The 20,309-nt window shown below is 24.1% G+C and overlaps 2 protein-coding genes across 3 annotated transcripts; both read right to left on the minus strand.

Moving 5' to 3' along the window:
• Positions 1-1,701: 1,701 nt before the first annotated feature.
• Positions 1,702-3,888, minus strand: LOC105364778 (uncharacterized). Its single transcript, XM_011502802.1, has 5 exons — positions 3,556-3,888; positions 3,296-3,495; positions 2,575-2,902; positions 2,091-2,464; positions 1,702-1,965 (listed from the first exon to the last, which is right to left on the minus strand). The coding sequence occupies exons 1-5, from the start codon at positions 3,723-3,725 to the stop codon at positions 1,904-1,906; spliced, it is 1,134 nt and encodes a 377-aa protein (XP_011501104.1). The 5' UTR covers positions 3,726-3,888; the 3' UTR covers positions 1,702-1,903.
• A 4,745-nt stretch (positions 3,889-8,633) lies between these two features.
• Positions 8,634-14,957, minus strand: LOC105364779 (serine/threonine-protein phosphatase 2A regulatory subunit B'' subunit beta). Of its 2 annotated transcripts, XM_011502805.1 has the most exons (8): positions 14,716-14,957; positions 12,530-12,773; positions 12,208-12,379; positions 11,705-11,831; positions 10,944-11,117; positions 10,605-10,687; positions 9,998-10,036; positions 8,926-8,993 (listed from the first exon to the last, which is right to left on the minus strand). In XM_011502805.1, exons 1-7 carry the CDS (start codon positions 14,899-14,901, stop codon positions 10,015-10,017), a joined length of 1,008 nt encoding a protein of 335 aa, XP_011501107.1. In that variant the 5' UTR covers positions 14,902-14,957; the 3' UTR covers positions 8,926-8,993; positions 9,998-10,014. The 2 variants fall into 2 exon arrangements, with proteins under 2 accessions (XP_011501105.1, XP_011501107.1); XM_011502803.1 differs by lacking the exon at positions 9,998-10,036 and having other exon boundaries at positions 8,634-8,993.
• Between the last annotated feature and the right edge of the window lie 5,352 nt (positions 14,958-20,309).

Here is a 20,309-nt window from a genome sequence, read left to right on the forward strand (position 1 = left end):
ATTTATATATATATATATATATATATATATATATATATATTATTGTGTATATATTAAAAGTAAATAAAATAAAGAACGATTGGATTCATGAAATGAACAAATTCTCTTAATTCCTTACACATTTAAAATGTAATATTAATAAATGGTATTATGTATTTTTGAAAGAATACTGTAAATGTAAGGATTAAAATTATATTAAGTTAAATTAAATCAAATTTTACCACAATAAGTTTTAAAATAAGTATATTATACAACCAAATAACACAAATACTTTATTGTAATACAAATGTATTATTACATATATATCTTGTATCGAATATTTTATTAAATAAAATATTCTTTTCTTATTCTTTATATTATTAAATTTTAAGTTATAAACTAAGTATATAGATTATAGTTATATTTTAAATAACACTTTATGCTTAATATTAGTAAGGAAATCAATATTATTTTTTCTATTTAAATCTATAAATATAAATAAATGACTTTACTTTGATATTTAATTACGAAGTAAAGCCATGGTGACTACAGACAATAAATATTTTTATGTAAATTGACTTGTTTAACGCGAATTCTTTTTTCTTTTGTTAAAACATATTTATAATTACATATGCTAATCATTTTCAAAAAATTTATAAGATAATGTAGAAATTTATTCATGAAAATTTGATATAAGAATCATTCGAAATAAAAGAAAAAGATTTAATAAAAATAAAAATAATATACACAATATTATAGTGGCTACAATTGTTTAGACTTTATTAAATTAGCAAATATAACAAGATCTCAAATTATGTTAAAAATAGACATTTTTTTTAATTAAAAAATAAAAACACAACTATTTATACATTGTACTTAACCAAAATTGATTTCCATTAATTATAAAAATTTCTAATAATTTTTAACAAAAGTATTAAAATAATGAAGTAAATAATATATACTATATTTATTTAATAAAATTTTAAACGAATTAAATTAGAATTTCAGTTCTTACACAAAATAAATTGCAATTATTAATTACTTGCAATAAACCTTTTTACAGTTATCACCTAAAATATTTAAATATTTTTAATGTCCTAAAGAGGAAAATTTTAATTTTTGAATTTGTTACCACGATTTACCACATGTTTTATTTTGTGTTAAAATTTATTTCACTTTTTGACTCGATATTTTACTACATCATTTACCTATTCTACCTTTAAATAAAAAAAACTTCGTACTTAATTCTGAAAGACATCAATCCTATTATTTATTACTTATTTTTGGTACATCCATATATCACAATAATGTTCCCTTATTTATAAATTTCTGTAATTTAAAATTTTAAAACCACATCAAATTAAAAAGATCAATATTCACATTACAATACAAATTTTATACTAAATTTTAATTTTTCAATTTTTCTTACATTGAATGTAAATTAATAACAGATTATTTTGAAATTGTATTATGTTATTTACTGGCTATGTACTTTTATTTGTGCATATGTAAAAATTTGTGAATGTACGGAAATTTTGTTTTGGAAAATTTACTTTTTCAACTTATATATATTAAGTATTATTTCATGTCATAACTATTTTATATAATGTATATGCATATGTATATAAGTGAGTATATGTATGTAATTATATAAGTATACTTTATATAATTTAAATACAATCTAATTCAATTCATGTGCATAAATAAATTAATACATCTGTCCCTGATACCTTGTGATTTCTTTTTATCTAATATACATTTGTAATATAATTTGTATATATGCTAAACACATTAGTTTTTAGTTGAATTTATCGCCATTTAGGCATAATATGTGTCACTCATGTCACATAAGATCATATCACAGCATATCACAAAAGTTAATTCAATATAGCTATGTTAGCCATGATTGCACTACATAAAATATTTACTGATATGTTAAAATCATAAATATCGTTGAATGCGTGTGTTGTAATTGACTTTCACGTTCTGAAATAAAATTAAAATGATACTTCCAACTAACATTACAAAATATAAATTTACATTAATATATGTTTTCACATGGAATGATAAAATGAATCAAAAAATTGTAATATAAATATTTTACAACTTACTTTTACTTAAAGTATTTAATCCATATTCACCATCACCATGAATACCAATTAAAGGTACTTTAGTAAATACTTTTTTAAATATTGCTATTTCTATTTCTTTCCAACGTTTGCGTACACAACATGAAAACATCAGTCCAAGGGAGTGTCTTTGAAGCTTAATATTTTTTCTTAAAGTTACTAAATTTTCTTCTATTTGTGCTTCACTGCGACATGAATGGAGTAAAACAGTTGACCAACTTTGTAATGAAGGACTGGATAAAGTAATTGCTGTCCAACGAATAGTTTTAGAACACGTATGCGAAGATTTAGAAGCATTACAAAGTTTTAAATCCACACATACTCCACCCCAAAGAGAAAGAGTTCCTGGTTTATACCTAAAAAAAAATATATACTATCAATTTATCTGTATTTAAATATTTGTCATACAAAAAATAGAATTCATATTATAATTAATATAAGTTTATTTATTTAATTACAAATATACCTTTCCTGTAAACCTTTGATCATAAGTTTTGTAAAACGATTGCTTTCTTCATTTGTTAACATAATAATACATTTAGATTTCTCATGTTTGGAAGGTAATAATTGCTTGAGTAATACTTCTGCATGTGTTTTTATATACATTTTATTAACTCCCTTAAATTTGTGCTTATCGACATGAAATACTTTAAGATTGAGTTTAGGTATATCAGGTATAAAAGTACATACAGCCATTCCACATTTATTATCAATTTTTGAATCATCTAATACAATATCATATCCTCCAAGAATAAATGAACTACAGTTGGATGGAAGATTGTCACAATAGCAGCCTAATATAATATGAATTATTAATATAATGAATATATTATTAAAAAATAAATAAATATATAAGTAATTATCAAACTTCGCATACTGTATATCAAGTAATTAAATGAAATTTTATTAAATCAATGTCAATTATATTATTATAATTAGCTTAATATTTTTTTAGAAATAAAATAATCTATATATATAATATTTGCATAAAAAACAAAATACATTTGTACATGCTCATAAAAAACATGTAATTATTTGGTATATAGTTAGCATAATGTTTTGTTTTTATTTTAATTTGATAAAATCTGTTGTATTATAGTTTTCATTTTATTACATTTTCAATTAGGAATTCAAATATTTATATATAAAATTTATCTATGTTTTCGATAAAATTTTAATTTACTCACCCACTGGTGCCCACTCATTTATTTCTTGAATTTTTGCACAAATTAATCCAAGACTGGGCTTTACTCTCAAATCTTGTCCTAGAAGTGATGCACTATATGCATCTTCTGAATTTTCTTTGTCAATTACTTGAAAATTTTTTAAAACATATTCGGGTGCTTTTCTACTAGTTGCCTCATTATTTGCAGCATCTCTCCACGATCTATAGTACGATAATTATCAATTATTTTTTTATATTAAAGTGAATATTAATTCTACTTACCTGCATGTGCTAGCAACTTTAAATAGATCTTTAGCACTTAAATACTGAAAAATGATTCTTAATACATCATAGGTTAAAATATTATGTTCAAATAGTTTTTCTGTTTTTATTAAATCAACTTGCTGTTCACATGAAGTGCCAACATTTAACTTTTTTGCAGTATGTGCCATTTTTAAAACAAAACTTTTTAAACTAATTAAACATACATTTTTATTAACATTAAATAATTACACATATCCGAAAAAGTGTTTATGAAAAATCCGATAATCAACAAAATATATCAACGCAACTAAAGCGACAGAATTTCTGAAAGCTATTTTCCAGCTGAAATCACAATGCGTCTATGACATCACATTCTTTGTCTTTTAGAATGGAATTTAGAATCTGCGCAGTATTTACTTGTTAATTAGCATTAGTCAGTTACAATCATTTTAGCGCTGAATTTGAAATCATAATTGATTATATTGCATTAATCCTAAAAATCACTATAAAACGAATGCATTCTTAATATAAATTCGTTATTATATTGATGCTTTTTGAATATTAATATATATTTGTTACTAATAATACAATTTTATTTAAAATTTCTAAATAATTTAATATATTTTGATAAAATTATTAATAAGGATAAATGTATAAAATACACTTTATTAAATTTAAAATGAAAGAATATATGAAAATATATCTCAATATAATAACTAAAAGTTCCATTATTTTATATTCTATACTTATTCTTCGTTAATATTCTACTTTACCGACCTGCTTTCAAAACACATACTAGGACATGCTGAAGCAAGTATGTAGCAAGTATGCTACTTGGCAAGTATGCTAACCATGCAAATTATGTGTATAAAAGTGTGCATATAATATGTTATTATTATTTTCATGTTAATTTATGAAAATATGATTTATAATTGACTACTTTCAATTACACACAATATGTGTTTATAAATAATTTCATTAGTTGGAAGAAAAATATTAAATAAAATACTAAAACAATTTAATTGTTCATATATTTAAAATATAAAAATTTACTAACCATTGATTTGAGAATTTCAAAATCACAGGTATTATTATTAATTTAGAATTATTTAAATAACTGCTATAAATTCTTGTATAAAATTGTTTGAATTTAGATCGAATTCACTTCTTGATAGTATATATATATATATGAGCTTGTGTGCAAAATGAATTATTTATTATTTCATCTAATTGTTAATTGAATTATTTAAAAATTTTGGAATTTTATTGAGGAATAATATAGAAAATTTTTTTTTTTGAATACTATTTTATAAACGTTTTACAGATTTCACTGATGTTTTTGCATTAGTGTTGGATATTTGATTGCATTTTTGTGTTAAAGAATGAGTACTAAAAAAATATGAAAAGTATTATATTATATTTTCTCAATTTTCTACATTTTATTTGCATTAACTCCGAATGAGATATGATAAACCTCCGAAATTAACTATTGATAAATTATTCGAGGATAATTGTAGTAGTGGCTTTAAATTATATTTAATTGTTTATGACATATAATCATTTTTATTATCGAAATATAAATAATAGAAATGAGATATTTTATAACATTGGATAGATAAAAATACATAATATACATAATTGTAAAAACTTGTTTGATAATAGTATTAATAATTGCTGCCATTTAAAAATATTCACACAACCTTTGTTTAATATTCAAAATTACACAATAATTTAAAATAAATAAATTCACTCTAAAAAAATTTTATTGACAAATTATATTATATTAGAATAAAATAATAGTAACATATCTAGATTATAAAAGAATTACATCCGTTTCATTGTTTCAAACATTTTATACTTGGTATTATAAATAATTATGCTTTATAAAAATTGAAAGTAAATTCAATTAAGTTATCATTTTTTCAGATAAATATAGCAATATATTTTACTAAGTTATGTAACCTCTTAATAGTTCTAAGTATAAAGGAAAATTTAATTCAAACAGAAAATAATTTATACTCATTATGGATTACGTAACGTTTATTAAGATAAATAGTCGAGGTATGCCTTGTACATTCGACGTAATGTTATGTTCAAAATTTAAGGCTGTATAACATTGATTTCATGAACTAAAAGATATATAGATTATTGTATTTGCATCATTATTTGATTTAATTTCACTTTGTAAATTATTTCGTCTCATGAAAAATTCACATTTTTATTAGTTAGATAGTTAATTTAATAGATGAAGGAAAAGTGTGCTTGATCCAACATAAAAAATGGCAAAATCGCAACGGATATTTGTTTCTCCACGTCTAGAATCTTTTTTAACTCAGAAATATTTCTATAATTTATCTAATCATGCACAACTAACAAAACATATGTATATATACACATATATTTCAAAATTAAACCATACATATATACGTATATAAATAATAGGTACGTAATATATCTTATGCAAATCTATAATTGAATATAGAAACGCGAGTATATAAATATTTTTCTTAAAATGGCGTAATCTGAAAAAGATTTTTCAAGACATAATATCATTCTTCTTTCGCAATGCATTTTTTAGCATATATAAGCAAAAACCAAATAATTTTCCTTTCAAAAAAATTACAAATAATTTTCGTGTCTAAGACGCTCAAACAACAATAAACCTATGATATATAGTAATCAATAAATATAACAATTGAAAATATCAAATGCACTGGTAATATATATGATCTTACATAAAGAATTTCTCAAATAGCTGTCACCTTGCATGGAGAATTCAATAAAACAAATGAATATACATATTATAAAAAACCATAACAAACTCTAATTTTCATTTCTTAAAGATAATACATCTTTGGATTATTAACAAAAATCAATCTCGTACAGTTTTCTCATGTATTTTTTTTTAACTTTTTTTACATATTGGTTGTGATAACATTTAAATAGAAATCACACCGGGGTGCAACAAAGAAATATAAAAACAAAATATAATTCCAATGAAAGAATTTCCTTCTATTAATATGATATGCAAAGATGAAAAAATATTTTATTTTTTTAATGATTTAATACTTTTACAAGGCTATTTAATATACTACATAAAAATCTTCTTTATCAGAATCTACAAATACATATTTTTTATATGAAATAGCAAGTCGATACTTTAATTTAATTTTTCTGAAGAAATTCCTTCATCATAATTTCAATTGGGCACAAGAATTTGCATACAGTTGTCTATTGTCCCATAACAATATTCATTCATGTACAATGTTAATCATACAATATTCTCGAATTAGTTTTTTCAAATGGCTAAACGTTTCATTCCTTTTTTAACATTTTTGATCAGAAAAAAATTTTAAACAAATTGTTTTCCTTTCTAGTAATTATTAACAAAAATTACATAATAGCACGCATTGGACTAGAATTATGTTTTGTCATCTTATACGTGTATGTATATATGTATCATTAAAAACTACATACTATCAAGAGGATAAAAATAAGATAGATTTATATACAAGTCCAGCAGTCTTAGCAAAAAAAACCACAATTAATAAAAGAAGAGTTAGTCTCGTATGGCAAGGAGTCGCAGATTCTATCTATATTATCTAGTATAATTTATTACATCACGCTTTTTGTTTTTACACAGTTATTTTCCAACTGAATTTAATTAAAAATAGAAAACTTATAAGAAACTTTTACCAATTCTTATTTAATAAAATGTATTCATCTAACAGATTAAAGATAATTTTAAGTTAATTATACAATTATCTGGGTTCTTTATTATTTGTAATTTATAAAAAATGTGCCAGTTTACTATAAAATCAATTATTCACATAAAATCTTACAATATGTCTGCGATTTTTTATCTTTTGCGATATATTGATGATACATCAATAATATAACAAACAGAAAAAATAATAAAATGGGATGAATTTATAACATTTAAATTAAGTATCAAAATAACTTTCATAACGTACATCAGAATCTTATAAACTTTGAAATGACGTGATACCGATCCTGAAAAAGTTTAGACTTTTGGCAATATGTTTTCCTTTTAGAAAACTAAAAGCATCTAAAATACGTCGCTAATGAATGATTACATCTTATTACTACATAATTTGTTATAAAAGGACATGTTTATTTATTACAAATAGTTGACTCTTCTACATACTGGTATATAAATACTTGTTCATTTATTTTTTTTTATTTTCTTAAATTTTCATGTTCAGAATAACTTGCTAAATGAAACTTTCATTCATACATTATGCAGTACACCATGTTTCTCGAAAAAATTCATAAATTTTCATGTTATGAATTGTTCATAATATTCACAGGATTCATTAAATTTCATTAAATAAAAAAAAACAACAAATTTTTAAAGTTAATATTCTTGTTCATCTATAAAATTCTTTTTAAAAAATATCTATAAAATGTGTAAATTTTTCAACATTAATTTCGTTTTTCTTGACAAATCTTATTATGCTTTTGGAATTCCTTTATAAAATATTTAATAGGTAACTAAACATAAAACGCATCTAAAACATCTCTGCAATACCAATTCTATAATTTTTATAATATGTAAAACTTTCTAAGAAATTTATGTTTTAACTTATCAAATTATTATTATGCATAGTTAGACATTCGCTGTGTTTGACAATAATTTTTGTATTTAACTGTCTAATTTTATTTGGAAGACATCATCCTAAATGAAATTAAAATAATTAAAAATGTATACAATAAAAACAGAATCTATAATGAAATTTATTATGAAAATCGATGCATTACCAATTACGTTTTATTCGCAATTTATGTAATAGAAATATAATAAGATATTTTTATAATAATTATGTTACGAATAAAATTAAATTCTATGGAATTAGCATATAAAAAATTTAGAGATCTAATTTTTTAATTTTTGGGATGTTTTCGATAGTTCAAATGCTTCACATCAGCGTTACCATTTGATCTGTTAGTATAATAATTTTCGACAAAATTAAGAAAAAATGATGTTGGACAGGTGATGAACCTGTTAAAGGCGGTCTATTTTTCTCAAATTCAAATTATTTATCATTTTTGTTATTCTCTCTCTCTCTCTCTCTCTCTCTCTCTTTGATGCGCTCTTTCTAAAGATAAAATTAAAAGGATCTGTTATAATAACTCTCGCACTATTTACAAGTTTTCCAGTCTATTTAGGAAGGTAACTCTTGGCTTTGTATTACTTATATAACATTTGTCTTCCATCCTTCCTTGACAACAGTCATCAGTTGTCACTATCAGCATAATCATCGCTATCACAGCTATCATAGTGCGAATTCTTGGCGCGCTTGGACGGTGAAGAGACATCATCTAGGTATCCAACTGCACTAACTTGCTCAACCTGGGATACTGTATCCACGGATTCACCGATTAATACGTCCAAGTTTGGCGAGTATGCGTCTTCCGTAGCGGAATCATAAAGCCTGTAAAGTTCGTTCGATTGTATTTCAATGAAAATAAGAAGAATATTTTTTCCTTATTAAAGCAAATTACTATGAAATAGACATTTAAAAATTTGACCACTATAATTATCATAAATTTTTAGATGATTGAAAAACAATGGGTGTTTGATTCTATTTTTAAAAAGTAAAAGAAAAATAAAAATTCCAGTTAAATTAATTTTTAGAATAAATTAAATTTCTTACAGATTTTTTTATTTATCATATAGGAAATAAAATTTTGAAAATCAATTGTAATATATACTTTGCTGATTAATAAATAAATATAAATATATATCAATAATAATATTCAGTTGGCAATATATGAACAACTCTTTGATTATTTTTAGTATTACCTTTCTATGGAAAATAGAATTGATAGTAACAACTTAAGTAGAAGTTTGACAGTATTATTCATAATTGTTTGTAATTTAGTCATTAGGAAAGTTAATATTTCCTAAATATTGCTTACTATATTTTTAGATACTATTTAGATATTTTATGTTGTAAAACATTTATGATAATATAATGACTTACATAGTAATTTAATTTTTTCATCATACATTCTCATTCACTGCAATACTTTTGTTTATATAAAAAAATACATGCAAATATTCTTAAGTAACAAATATTATAACAAAAATATTACATACAGATGAATTGAAACAATGTTTCAACAAACAAATCATACACAATTTTAAAAAATTTAAAATAAATTTGAATTAAAAAATTATAGAATTAATTTTTATAAACAGAACAAAGATAGAATTTGATGACTTGTTTAATTAAAACTATATGAATAATATACTTAAATTCTACTAATTTATTAAAATTGTTTGAATAATACAAACATATTTAATTTACAATTATATTTAATTTAATTAAATTAAAACTATATCATGCAAAAATAAATATCAAAGAGGAAAATTTAGCATAAAATTTTTAAAGGTATTAAAATATTTACATGCAGTACTCTCAGATTTACTTACTGAGCTGTAGATGATGGTTACATTTCATCATCACACAGCCTGTAACAAATACCCAATGTATTATAATGAATTCTTACATATAAATGATGAACAAAATATTGAATAATGAAATTATTAATAGTGAGAAAAATGAAGAAATATTTAATTGGATTTTATAACATATTCATAGTGAAAAATACATATTAAGATGTAGTAAAACTACAAGTAAAAATGTTTATTTTATACCTTTGATTTTTAATTTAATTAAGATTTAAGAATTTATGAATAAATTTTTCAAACTAAATTCATAAAATTTCAAGACAAAAATAACGTGCTGATTATGTAAATCATGTTAGTAATATCAAACAAAAAATAAAATATATTTTATTGACGTTAAAATTATTTTTTTTTATAATTATTACGTTCAAATTTGAGTATTAAAAAGTACTCAATTTTAGACAGTAAGAACTAATGTTGAAAATTAATTGCTTGAAAATTTGATGCAATGTGTACTATACAATAAAAAATTTAACACATATTGAAAATAAATATAATTTATTTGAATTAAAAAAATGTAATCAATGTCCTGTATATGAGAAATAATAAAGTTTGAATAATAAATACTCACAATTGATCATTTTGTTCATTGCCACTTTCTTCAGCTACTAAAAGTTCATACTCTTCAGCTGCAAAGCGATCCCAATCCGAAAGCTATTAAACATAAAATATATTACAATCATATATTTATGATAATATGAAAAATGTTTTATTCAAATAATTACCAATTTAAACACCGAATTTTTACTTGTATTAAAATTAATTTAAGATTATTTATTCATCCATGTGTATGTATTGATATTTTAATAATTAATGTATTTTTATTTTTTATACATATTTTTGTTATTTATATTATAAAAAATTTTAATACGTTGTACTAAATAGGTTATAGAAATTCAACATTACGTACTTCATGACCATCTGCGTCATGATCTCTAGCTGATGCAAATGGATCCCTTTGTTCGTGATCCAAATATTTTTCTAAGTTGAAGAAAGTATCAAAAAAAATTGATGTCATTTTACACTTTTTTAAATCACTCAGAGATATTTTTCCTGGAATTCCGGGATGGATCATATCTAACATCTGTAATAATTTACATTCAAGATATACAAATATCTATATATACCTATTGTTTAACATTTGTATTTAAATATAACAATTAAGATGTAGTAAATTAAATAATTTATTTATATAATGCTTAAAATAATTTAAATAATAAAAGGGAAACATTATAAGCCTTTAAAAACAAATATGTACTTTTATAAACAAAACTTTGATACATATATTTCAAATAACATAAATATTGCCTTTAAAAATACTCTTTAAATATTTCTTTGATTCCAAAAATCTAATAAAGAGCTTTAAATTTGTTATTACATTAAAGAAAATCAATCGACAATGAAACTTACAAATATTAATTCTAGTGCAACAATTTTATTCTAATATTACACTCTTAAGTATATATTAAAAGTGATTATAATCACAAATATTTATTAAGAAATTTCTTTAAAAATTAAAGGTTAAAATTAACCAGTTATCAATACTTTATTGATATTATGTCGTAATCCATATCATTAACTAAGGTTTACTAGTGAATCTTAATTGATTAGGGTAAAAGGCAAAAATATTAATTTTAAGTCTTTTCATTTATACAAACTATATTTGTATACCTGACAGAGGCAATCTTCGAAAGGAAGTGTTTCTATTCCAATTGCTTCCATACGATGTAGTTGTTCTTCATAAAAATATTCTAATTCATACATGGATAAGTATCCATCTCCATCCAAATCCATACATCTGTTTTATTATTAAATATAAAAAGATTTACTATTGATTATTTTACCAATTTAAATATTATAATATTAAAAAATTATATTTAAAAAAATGATGTTTTATTAAATTAGATTTATGTATACATTTATATCTACAGTTCAACGTGCTATGTATATAGTGTATTAAAATAAAATAAATATAAAATAAATAATTAATATAAAAGTACAAATTATGCAAAGTTATACTGAAATTTAATATAGCATTTACTTTAAAATACAATAACTGAATCGTGAAAATTAGAAACATTACAAAGTTATAATAGAAACTCAAAAATTTAATTCAATAATTACCTAAAACATGTAGAATGGAGAAAATTAGATTAAATTCTGTTTAAATGTACCTGAACCAATATTCGACTGCAGTAGGATGGTTTTTGTCTTCTTCACTGAGTAAAAACCAAACGAATTCTGTGTAACTCATTTTGTCTTCAGGCTGTTGTACTCCGTTGGCACTCTTTACACCTCGCGTTACTGCTCCACTAAAGATCCGCTCAATCATTCGTGTTGATAAAGCTAAACATGACAAAATCTAATATAAATATGCATTTCATTAAATTATTAGCGTCCTATAGGTTTATTTTAAACCGTAGTTATCGCACTTACGGAGATGTAATGTATAAAATTTTTAAGATAATATAACAAAAATAATAGTTCTTAATTTACCGTGATCGTTGTGTCTGGTTAGATCCATTTTATCGATGAAAAGATCATGGTCACGGTCGAGTTCCCAGAACTTACAGTAAATCACGTAGAAATGCTCATAGCTGAAATAAGCTGTTACTTGATTGATGTCCTCCTCATGTTCCAAAACACCAATTGCCGAGAGCAAATTACTCCGCCTTAATTCTGCCGGGGATATCTTGCCGCTCCAACTGCGATTAACGCAGTAAAATATCCTGGCAATTACCTGCATATTATATTGAGTTATCATTTTTTAGTAATACTTATAATATTAACTGATATTATCTTTATGAAACCTCTATTCATTAATTATTCATTAAAATAAATGAAATAACATTAAATAGATTTTGGGCTATTATTATGATTAATTTATTGAAATAAATGTAACTTTTAGAGTTTTTTATATTGATGATTTTTTGCACTCAAAATTATACAACCCAAAATCAAACATCGAAATTATATTAAATTTACATTTATAATTTATTAAAATGTTTAAATATTATAAATAATTTCCTCTACTTTTTGACATATTATTGTACATAAAATGCACATTATAATTATTGAAACTCAGTAATTATTTGTAGAGTCCGAATATACTTGGAGCATAATTCTAATGTTGTTTAAAAAGAATTTAAATTTATAAAATAGGTGAACATTAATTTCTATAAAGTTATCTTAATTGTAAATTCGATTAATTAAAATAATTATTTTGATTTTGTGTAAATTTGTAGCTGAAAATATTTTAACCATTTGTTTTATTCAAATTTTCTTATACAAATTTATATGATTCATGAAAAATTTAATTTAAATGATCATATAATATAAATTAAATTAGATCACTTGTTATTACAAATAAGAACAATGTAATTTTTCAATATATGTAATTGAAAAAAAATTAGAAATTTTACTAATTTTTAAAACTTATTATCGGTTAAAGAAAATTTTTGGACAAAATATTAAAAATGTTGAAAAAAATTATACAATGAATTTATTGATATTGCTTCTTTATTATAAATAAATAATAATTATTGACGAATGTATTATAAATGAATTTTTGATAAAATAATTGCAAATATGAATTTGTTTGAATTGTTGAATAAAGTCGGCTGATTTATTTTCAACAAAAGTGAACACATTTATGGTGAACAAGCATAAACAAATAGATAAATTGAACATTAGCCAGGCACAAAGTAATTATCAACTACAAAGCAGTATTTACATTCAAAAGGTTTGACTTTATACAAATATTACATATTCATGATTTTGAAATAAAAACCAAAGTACTCGACTCGTTAGTTATCGCCTTCGTTTAGTAATTATAAATTTTATTGTATCTTTTGTTCTCTTTTCTAATTAGTATAGTAATATTCTTTCGATGTCATTATAGATATATTTAAATGTTTCACAGATACTGTCTCCTAAAAATATTATAAGCATTAGTATACTAAAGAGAGATAATAGAAATAGAAATGTAATAAAAAATAAACATCTGTATACCGATTGTCATTCAAGCACTTGTTTTTGAATATTTAGATATATTATTCGATATTTTCTAACCACAGTTTTCATTATGCTACACAAAGGAAATCTAATAAAATTTAGTAAGAATTATTAGATTATTAATTGCACATTGTTAATCGAAACAATATATTAGTAATCGTACAAATATGTATATTTTGCTGAGATAAAGGCGGTAAAACGAAAAATATAATATTTTTAAAAATATCAAGGCATTTTTCAATAAAATTTGAAGCCACTCTACACGCAAGGAACTATTGAAATTCTGACGATAGTCATCAACAATTCTAATTTAGAAAAAATGTCGACGTGAAGAAACGTTTGTACGATCGTGCGCATTCTTAAAATCTGAGCCAATTGCAAGTGCTTTTTGTTCTAAAATTTTGTGATAAAGCAGTGTGGTAGAGGTAGACTAGTAGAGGGAAAAGCGGATACTCATCGAAGGGAAAGGATAAGTGACGGCTGATCATCGATGAGGCGCTGCGAGTTTGAGAGGAGAGTGTGTTATGCACGACCGCCACTCATGCGTCCGGCCATGGGTTGGGCGAAACTCGAGTTATTGATTTTCTTAGAAGGCGCCGCTTAACACACTCGTGTCTCGGGGTCGACGGGGGAGGCTGGAGCTGGGGCTGTGGCTACAGGCCACCTACCGTGTGAACGTAGCGCGAGTGAAATTCGGTTGCCTCTTTAAGGAATGTTAGGCCGGGATGCGTTTCGACCACGTCCTGTACCAGCGGAATTAAGTCCTCGGGAAGAAGACTCGTCCTCAATTCACGTGTCACGATCCTCACGAATTTGCTTGCCTGGTCATGATAAACACTAACTAATCTGCACATAGAGATAATATAACTTAGTATACAACTACTTGTCAATCACATAAGTGCCATATCATTATTCCATTGGTTAACTGACGTGTATTCGCACCTTAATGAAAAAATTCTCAGGGCACTTTTTTTAATCGGGCAAAACAGTCTAACACTTGCACTATAATTTTATATGTAACTTAATTGTAATTTTACTTAATTATATTACAATAATAGTGTTTTTGTTCGTACCTTCGTTGTTATAGAATATTATTATATATTGCTACATAGCATCTAAATTAAATTATGAGAAATTTTTTAAGTGGTAGCAGCCTTAATGCCAATCAAATTTATAATACGAAATTATTAACAATTTCCTCTGAATTATGTTGATTTTGAAAGAAACAATGCTAAAATCATTCGTATATATAAAGTACTTTTTAAATCGATTTTACAACATCAATGAACCAAGAATTCCATTATAAAACAACTACATAAATCTATACCGATAGTATTGTTTTTGTTTCAACAAAAAGTTACTATATTTGATTTTTTTTTAATGTAAATTAAAATAAATATCTCAAGTCAAGAAATTCGTTCATTTCGATTATTCCATTTGTATCGCCTCCTGAAGCTAGAAAAAGTGGAACCTTCCAGTACAGTGGTAAATCGCATGCCTACAAAGAAATATTTGATTTAGAAATAATCATATATTACTGGAAATATATGTATATATACGTATGAATAAAAATATTTATAAAAACAATCGATTAATAATTCATTAAATAAAAATGGCCTTAGATTTATTGTATTGAAATTTTACTTCAAACTAATGTGTTGTATTATACGAAATTAAAAAATAATTAATTAATCCTCATTTTTATTTTGCACTTTCACAAATGTACGCGATAATATATACGTTTTGCATTTTTATCAGTAAGAGTATTAATACATGAAGAAAATGAAATATCAAACGTTACCTCTGTCTGTTGTAATAATACCTTTGTAATAGTATGAAATTGAGAACGCGAAGCTCGATGATCTGGAAGACTGTGGAAGGCGGCAGTTATGCGGGAGATTGTAGCTTCGACCTGCGACAGAGATGTTGGTTTCCCACCAGGAAAATAGAACCTTGAACATAACATTAATTGAACCATCGATTAAAATTACGTTAGGCATATTTTTTATTATATGAAGAAAAAAATGATATATAAAAATATGTAAGATATAACAATGCTCCGGTATAGTTACAAAATGTATAATTCACCTTGGTATATGCACATTTCTGTTTGCTTTGACGTGTCTTTGAAGTGTTGTATGAGGTGGTAAACATTTTGGCTGTACTTTGTCACGTGCGTAAGACTGAAAAAACAAATGCTTATAATGAAGTTCAAATAATGAGAATAAAATTAAACATTTTTATATAATACGTTAAAAAATGAATAATAAAAGATTTAAATAGAATATTTTAGTAATCATACATTCAGTTGTAATAAAAATTTTATTTTACCTGAATATATTATAACATTTTCATAATTACAAACTACAATGATTTATAAATTAATTTAAAGATTCGTGGTTTAGCGTAAGGCATATATTAAACAATAAAAATTAAATTGCATTTTCATTCCAGTATATTTTGTATTTTTAATATAACCTCACTGTACTCATAATCGTATTAGGTTCATCGTAACATATATAGCAAATAAAATAATTCCAGAAGCTAATATACGTCTTATATTATTTAATCGTACTTCGATTAGTATTTCTTACAAAAAAACTCCTTTAAGAAGAATCCGGAGATAAAAAATAAATTTTTATTTATTAAAAATGTCGTTATAAGTAAATCGCTAAAAAATTAATCTTAATTTGAGAGTAATAAGGGCTTTCGGAGCGTAACACTTTTTTGCAATTGTGCAGAGTAAGAATACTTCAACATCTTCAATGCACTTTATATAAAATTCTATCACTATAATAGCCATACACATTAAAATAAAAAGAAATTAAAGTACTATTTAATAAAATTATCATAGAGACGTTTAAAAAACGCCTAAGTTTGCATACATGTACTTTATTTAAATTTATCTTTCATTTTTATAATTTACGGAGAGTCAAATTTATCAGAAATTAATGATAAAAGTTGGTGGAAGGCTTTCTTTCAGAAATAATTTATTGTTTATTTAAGGACAAGATCTGAAATCTTGCTTCGAAATAGGAACAAATATAACCTCAACAGCAATTAAAGAAAGAACGTTAAACATGTCCAACTGTCCTACAAAGTATGTTCATCTGAATCTGTATGACTATTCAAAATATATACAATACACACAAACTCAATTTATTCATAATATATCGATATTATATATCGATTAAGGACAGAGTATCATGTTAAAAAGAAATATTACTTTCAAGCAATATCAATAGAGATGTCGATGGACCCGATGGACATTTCTTTCGTGACTCTCCTTTTCGAAAGAGCTCACATTTTTTATAAAAATGAGTTTGTCAATAGCTTTCTATACATTAATTTATGTGCCTATATATGTGTTAATGACGTTCATTTTATCGTTGAGATGAAAAATATTTTTGGAATTGGTATTAAAATAAAAAGGGCCGTTTTCCTCGACATACTCTACTCCAGTACTTAAATATAAACATACTACAATTTTAAACATTGTTTAAATTTTTATAATTATTTTATCAATATCATAAGCAATTTACTTCTAAAATATAATAAATTTACAAAGTGATTTTTCGGTCCATAAAAACAATTCATAAATAAATCGTGACTTTTTATAACTCAGGCAATATGAAGCAATATATACGTGCTCTGGCTCATTTATAGGCTGTCTCGATATTATTTAGGGTCAATGCTATTTTAATTTTAATTTTTGGTCATTCAAACTATTGTTGTAGCTGAACATTTAAATGTTATGCCTCAATTTCTAATACCTAAATAGTGTTTCATTATTTACTTATATTTTCTCATTTATTATCATTAATCGCCAATTTTTCCTATTATCCATTTTAGTACATTTAAATTTACATAAAATAATAGAAAAATTAAGAAATAAATATAAAATTGTAAAAAAAATTTACTTTTGATCCTAAGTTTTTTTTTATAAAATATGATAAAAATTCAAATGTTTTTTTTTTATGTAATATACTTTTTATTTCATACCTCTTCATCCCATCTATTGCAGAATAATTTAAATGGAACTTAATTATCACAAAAAAGACAATTAATGTTTCAATTGGTGAATAAATGACGAATAAAATTATTGTATATTTTCTTATTTAAAGTTTCATTGCTAAATTTCTAACATCATTTGTTTACGAACTGAAAAATAATAAAAGTACTAATATAACGATTTTATTCCTGAATTTTCATACATTTTATAGTAGATATAAAATAATTTACTACGTGTAAAAGAGTTTATAAAGAAATGCACATAATCAATTGTCTACCTTATAGGGTCAAATTATAAAAAGAAAAGGCATATGAAATAAGAAAACAAAGTTCCGAAAATTTAGGGCGTATAAAGATGCCAAATATTAAAATAAATTCTAATTGTAAATAATGAGTCTAAATACAGAACCGCGAGACTTGGTACTGCATTGCACTTCGCACGTGTTACTCTTGCCAATGTGCGTTTGTATATTTAATACTCTCGGCCACTTATGCTTGGCTGCGGTTACGTCATTTACACGTCGGCCGAGCGATTCCCGGTTGGCCGTCGTGACTGACATTCATCTCGCTGCAAACTGTTAAGAGTAAAAGAGGGCGGCAGTAGGCAGAGGGATGTAATACGCATTTGATTTTTTTTCTTCCTCGGCTACACCAGCATCGCGTATACACCGTATTGTACATAAAGAAAAAATATAAATTGGAAGAGGAGGAGAAGCTCGTTGATATTGTCGCCATTGTATTGAAACTGATGATGCTTTGAACCCGAAGAGCTCGAGACTACCCGCACATTTAACTACGGCTTATATAAGTTAGTTAATCTTTGTATTATCTTCGAACCAACATACTACATTGTAATCCATTATACATGTATATATATATAATTGCTACACTATCATCTTGTTACCAACAAACTTTCTTTTAATCACATTAAGTATCTGTATGTATAAATGCGCACGCGCATGTGTGTACATATGTACGTATGTATGTAATGAACAGTAAGAAATTTTCATTTCATTTCCTTGTTTCTTTAATATCATCGATCAAGTTCTCGCTTCAATTAATTTTTTAATTTCGTTTTTAGTTACGTTAATACTTCAACTAGTTTATTATAAAATTATTTATTAATAACAAAATATTAAAGGTATCTGTTTAGTGTGTTTATCTTTTGCTACGCTTTTACATTTTTCGAAACATTTTAAATAGGAAACACTTTTCAGATTATATACTATGGAAAGAGCAGTAAATATTGTTAGAAAGGCGAATAGTAGTTGAGCGTGAAGCAAAACAATAGCTTTGTCAATAAATTTAAATATTCTTGTATTAATGTAACATTGTAAAATGTTAAATATACTATTATATCATTATAATCTATAGAAAAAAAAATTAATTAATTAGAATATATTAAATATATAGAAATATTCCTTGAAAACTTAATTTATATAATTTTTATAATTACTTGAGTAACGATAAATATAAAAACTAAATTTTTCGATTTCAATATCTTTGATTGAACATAATTTGCTTATTTCTTTGTCAAAATTTTATGTTCAATGCAAAGCATAAAATAGTTTTAGTAATATTATAATGAAAATAAGTGTTAAAAAATATATTAAACCCAATAAAGTATAATAGTGTTTAATAATGTTATGTGATATACATAAACAATTTTTTATTTTTATAATTACATTATATAAATATTGTGATTTATATTCTATAATTGATAAGATCTAACGGATAAAAAATCCTTTTATATGCATATTGGTTAATTGGATTATGACATCTTCAGTTATGAAATTTACAAGTACATATCAAGCTTAGTTTAATTTAATATATTTGAGATTTGAAATATCGAATGCTTGATGAATAAGTATCAATGAATAACATTAGAATAATTTAGCAAAGGCAACACATACTTCTATATTTATACAAATATAGCTTACTATTGGTGGATTATATACCACCATATTGACACATTACTAATATAACTAAATATATTACTCGTGAAAATTTAAAAAAGAGTAGTAAAGACTTCTCTTCTTCTAATAATAACAACAATAACAACAATAACAACAATAATAGAAATCACCGTTTGCCAACCCAGACAAAATTTGTTAAGCTTGATTATCTCATATTGTATATGACTGGATGTCAAAGAAACAAGTTTTATGACCAGTAAAATTTTTACTTGAATAAAAAGGCATAAGGACAGCGTTGATATATTTTTCGACACTACTAGCGGCTGTTCGCCTTC

Source organism: Ceratosolen solmsi, unplaced genomic scaffold, assembly GCF_000503995.2.
Source record: "Ceratosolen solmsi marchali unplaced genomic scaffold, CerSol_1.0 scaffold15, whole genome shotgun sequence".
Classification (NCBI taxonomy): Eukaryota; Metazoa; Arthropoda; class Insecta; order Hymenoptera; family Agaonidae; genus Ceratosolen; species Ceratosolen solmsi.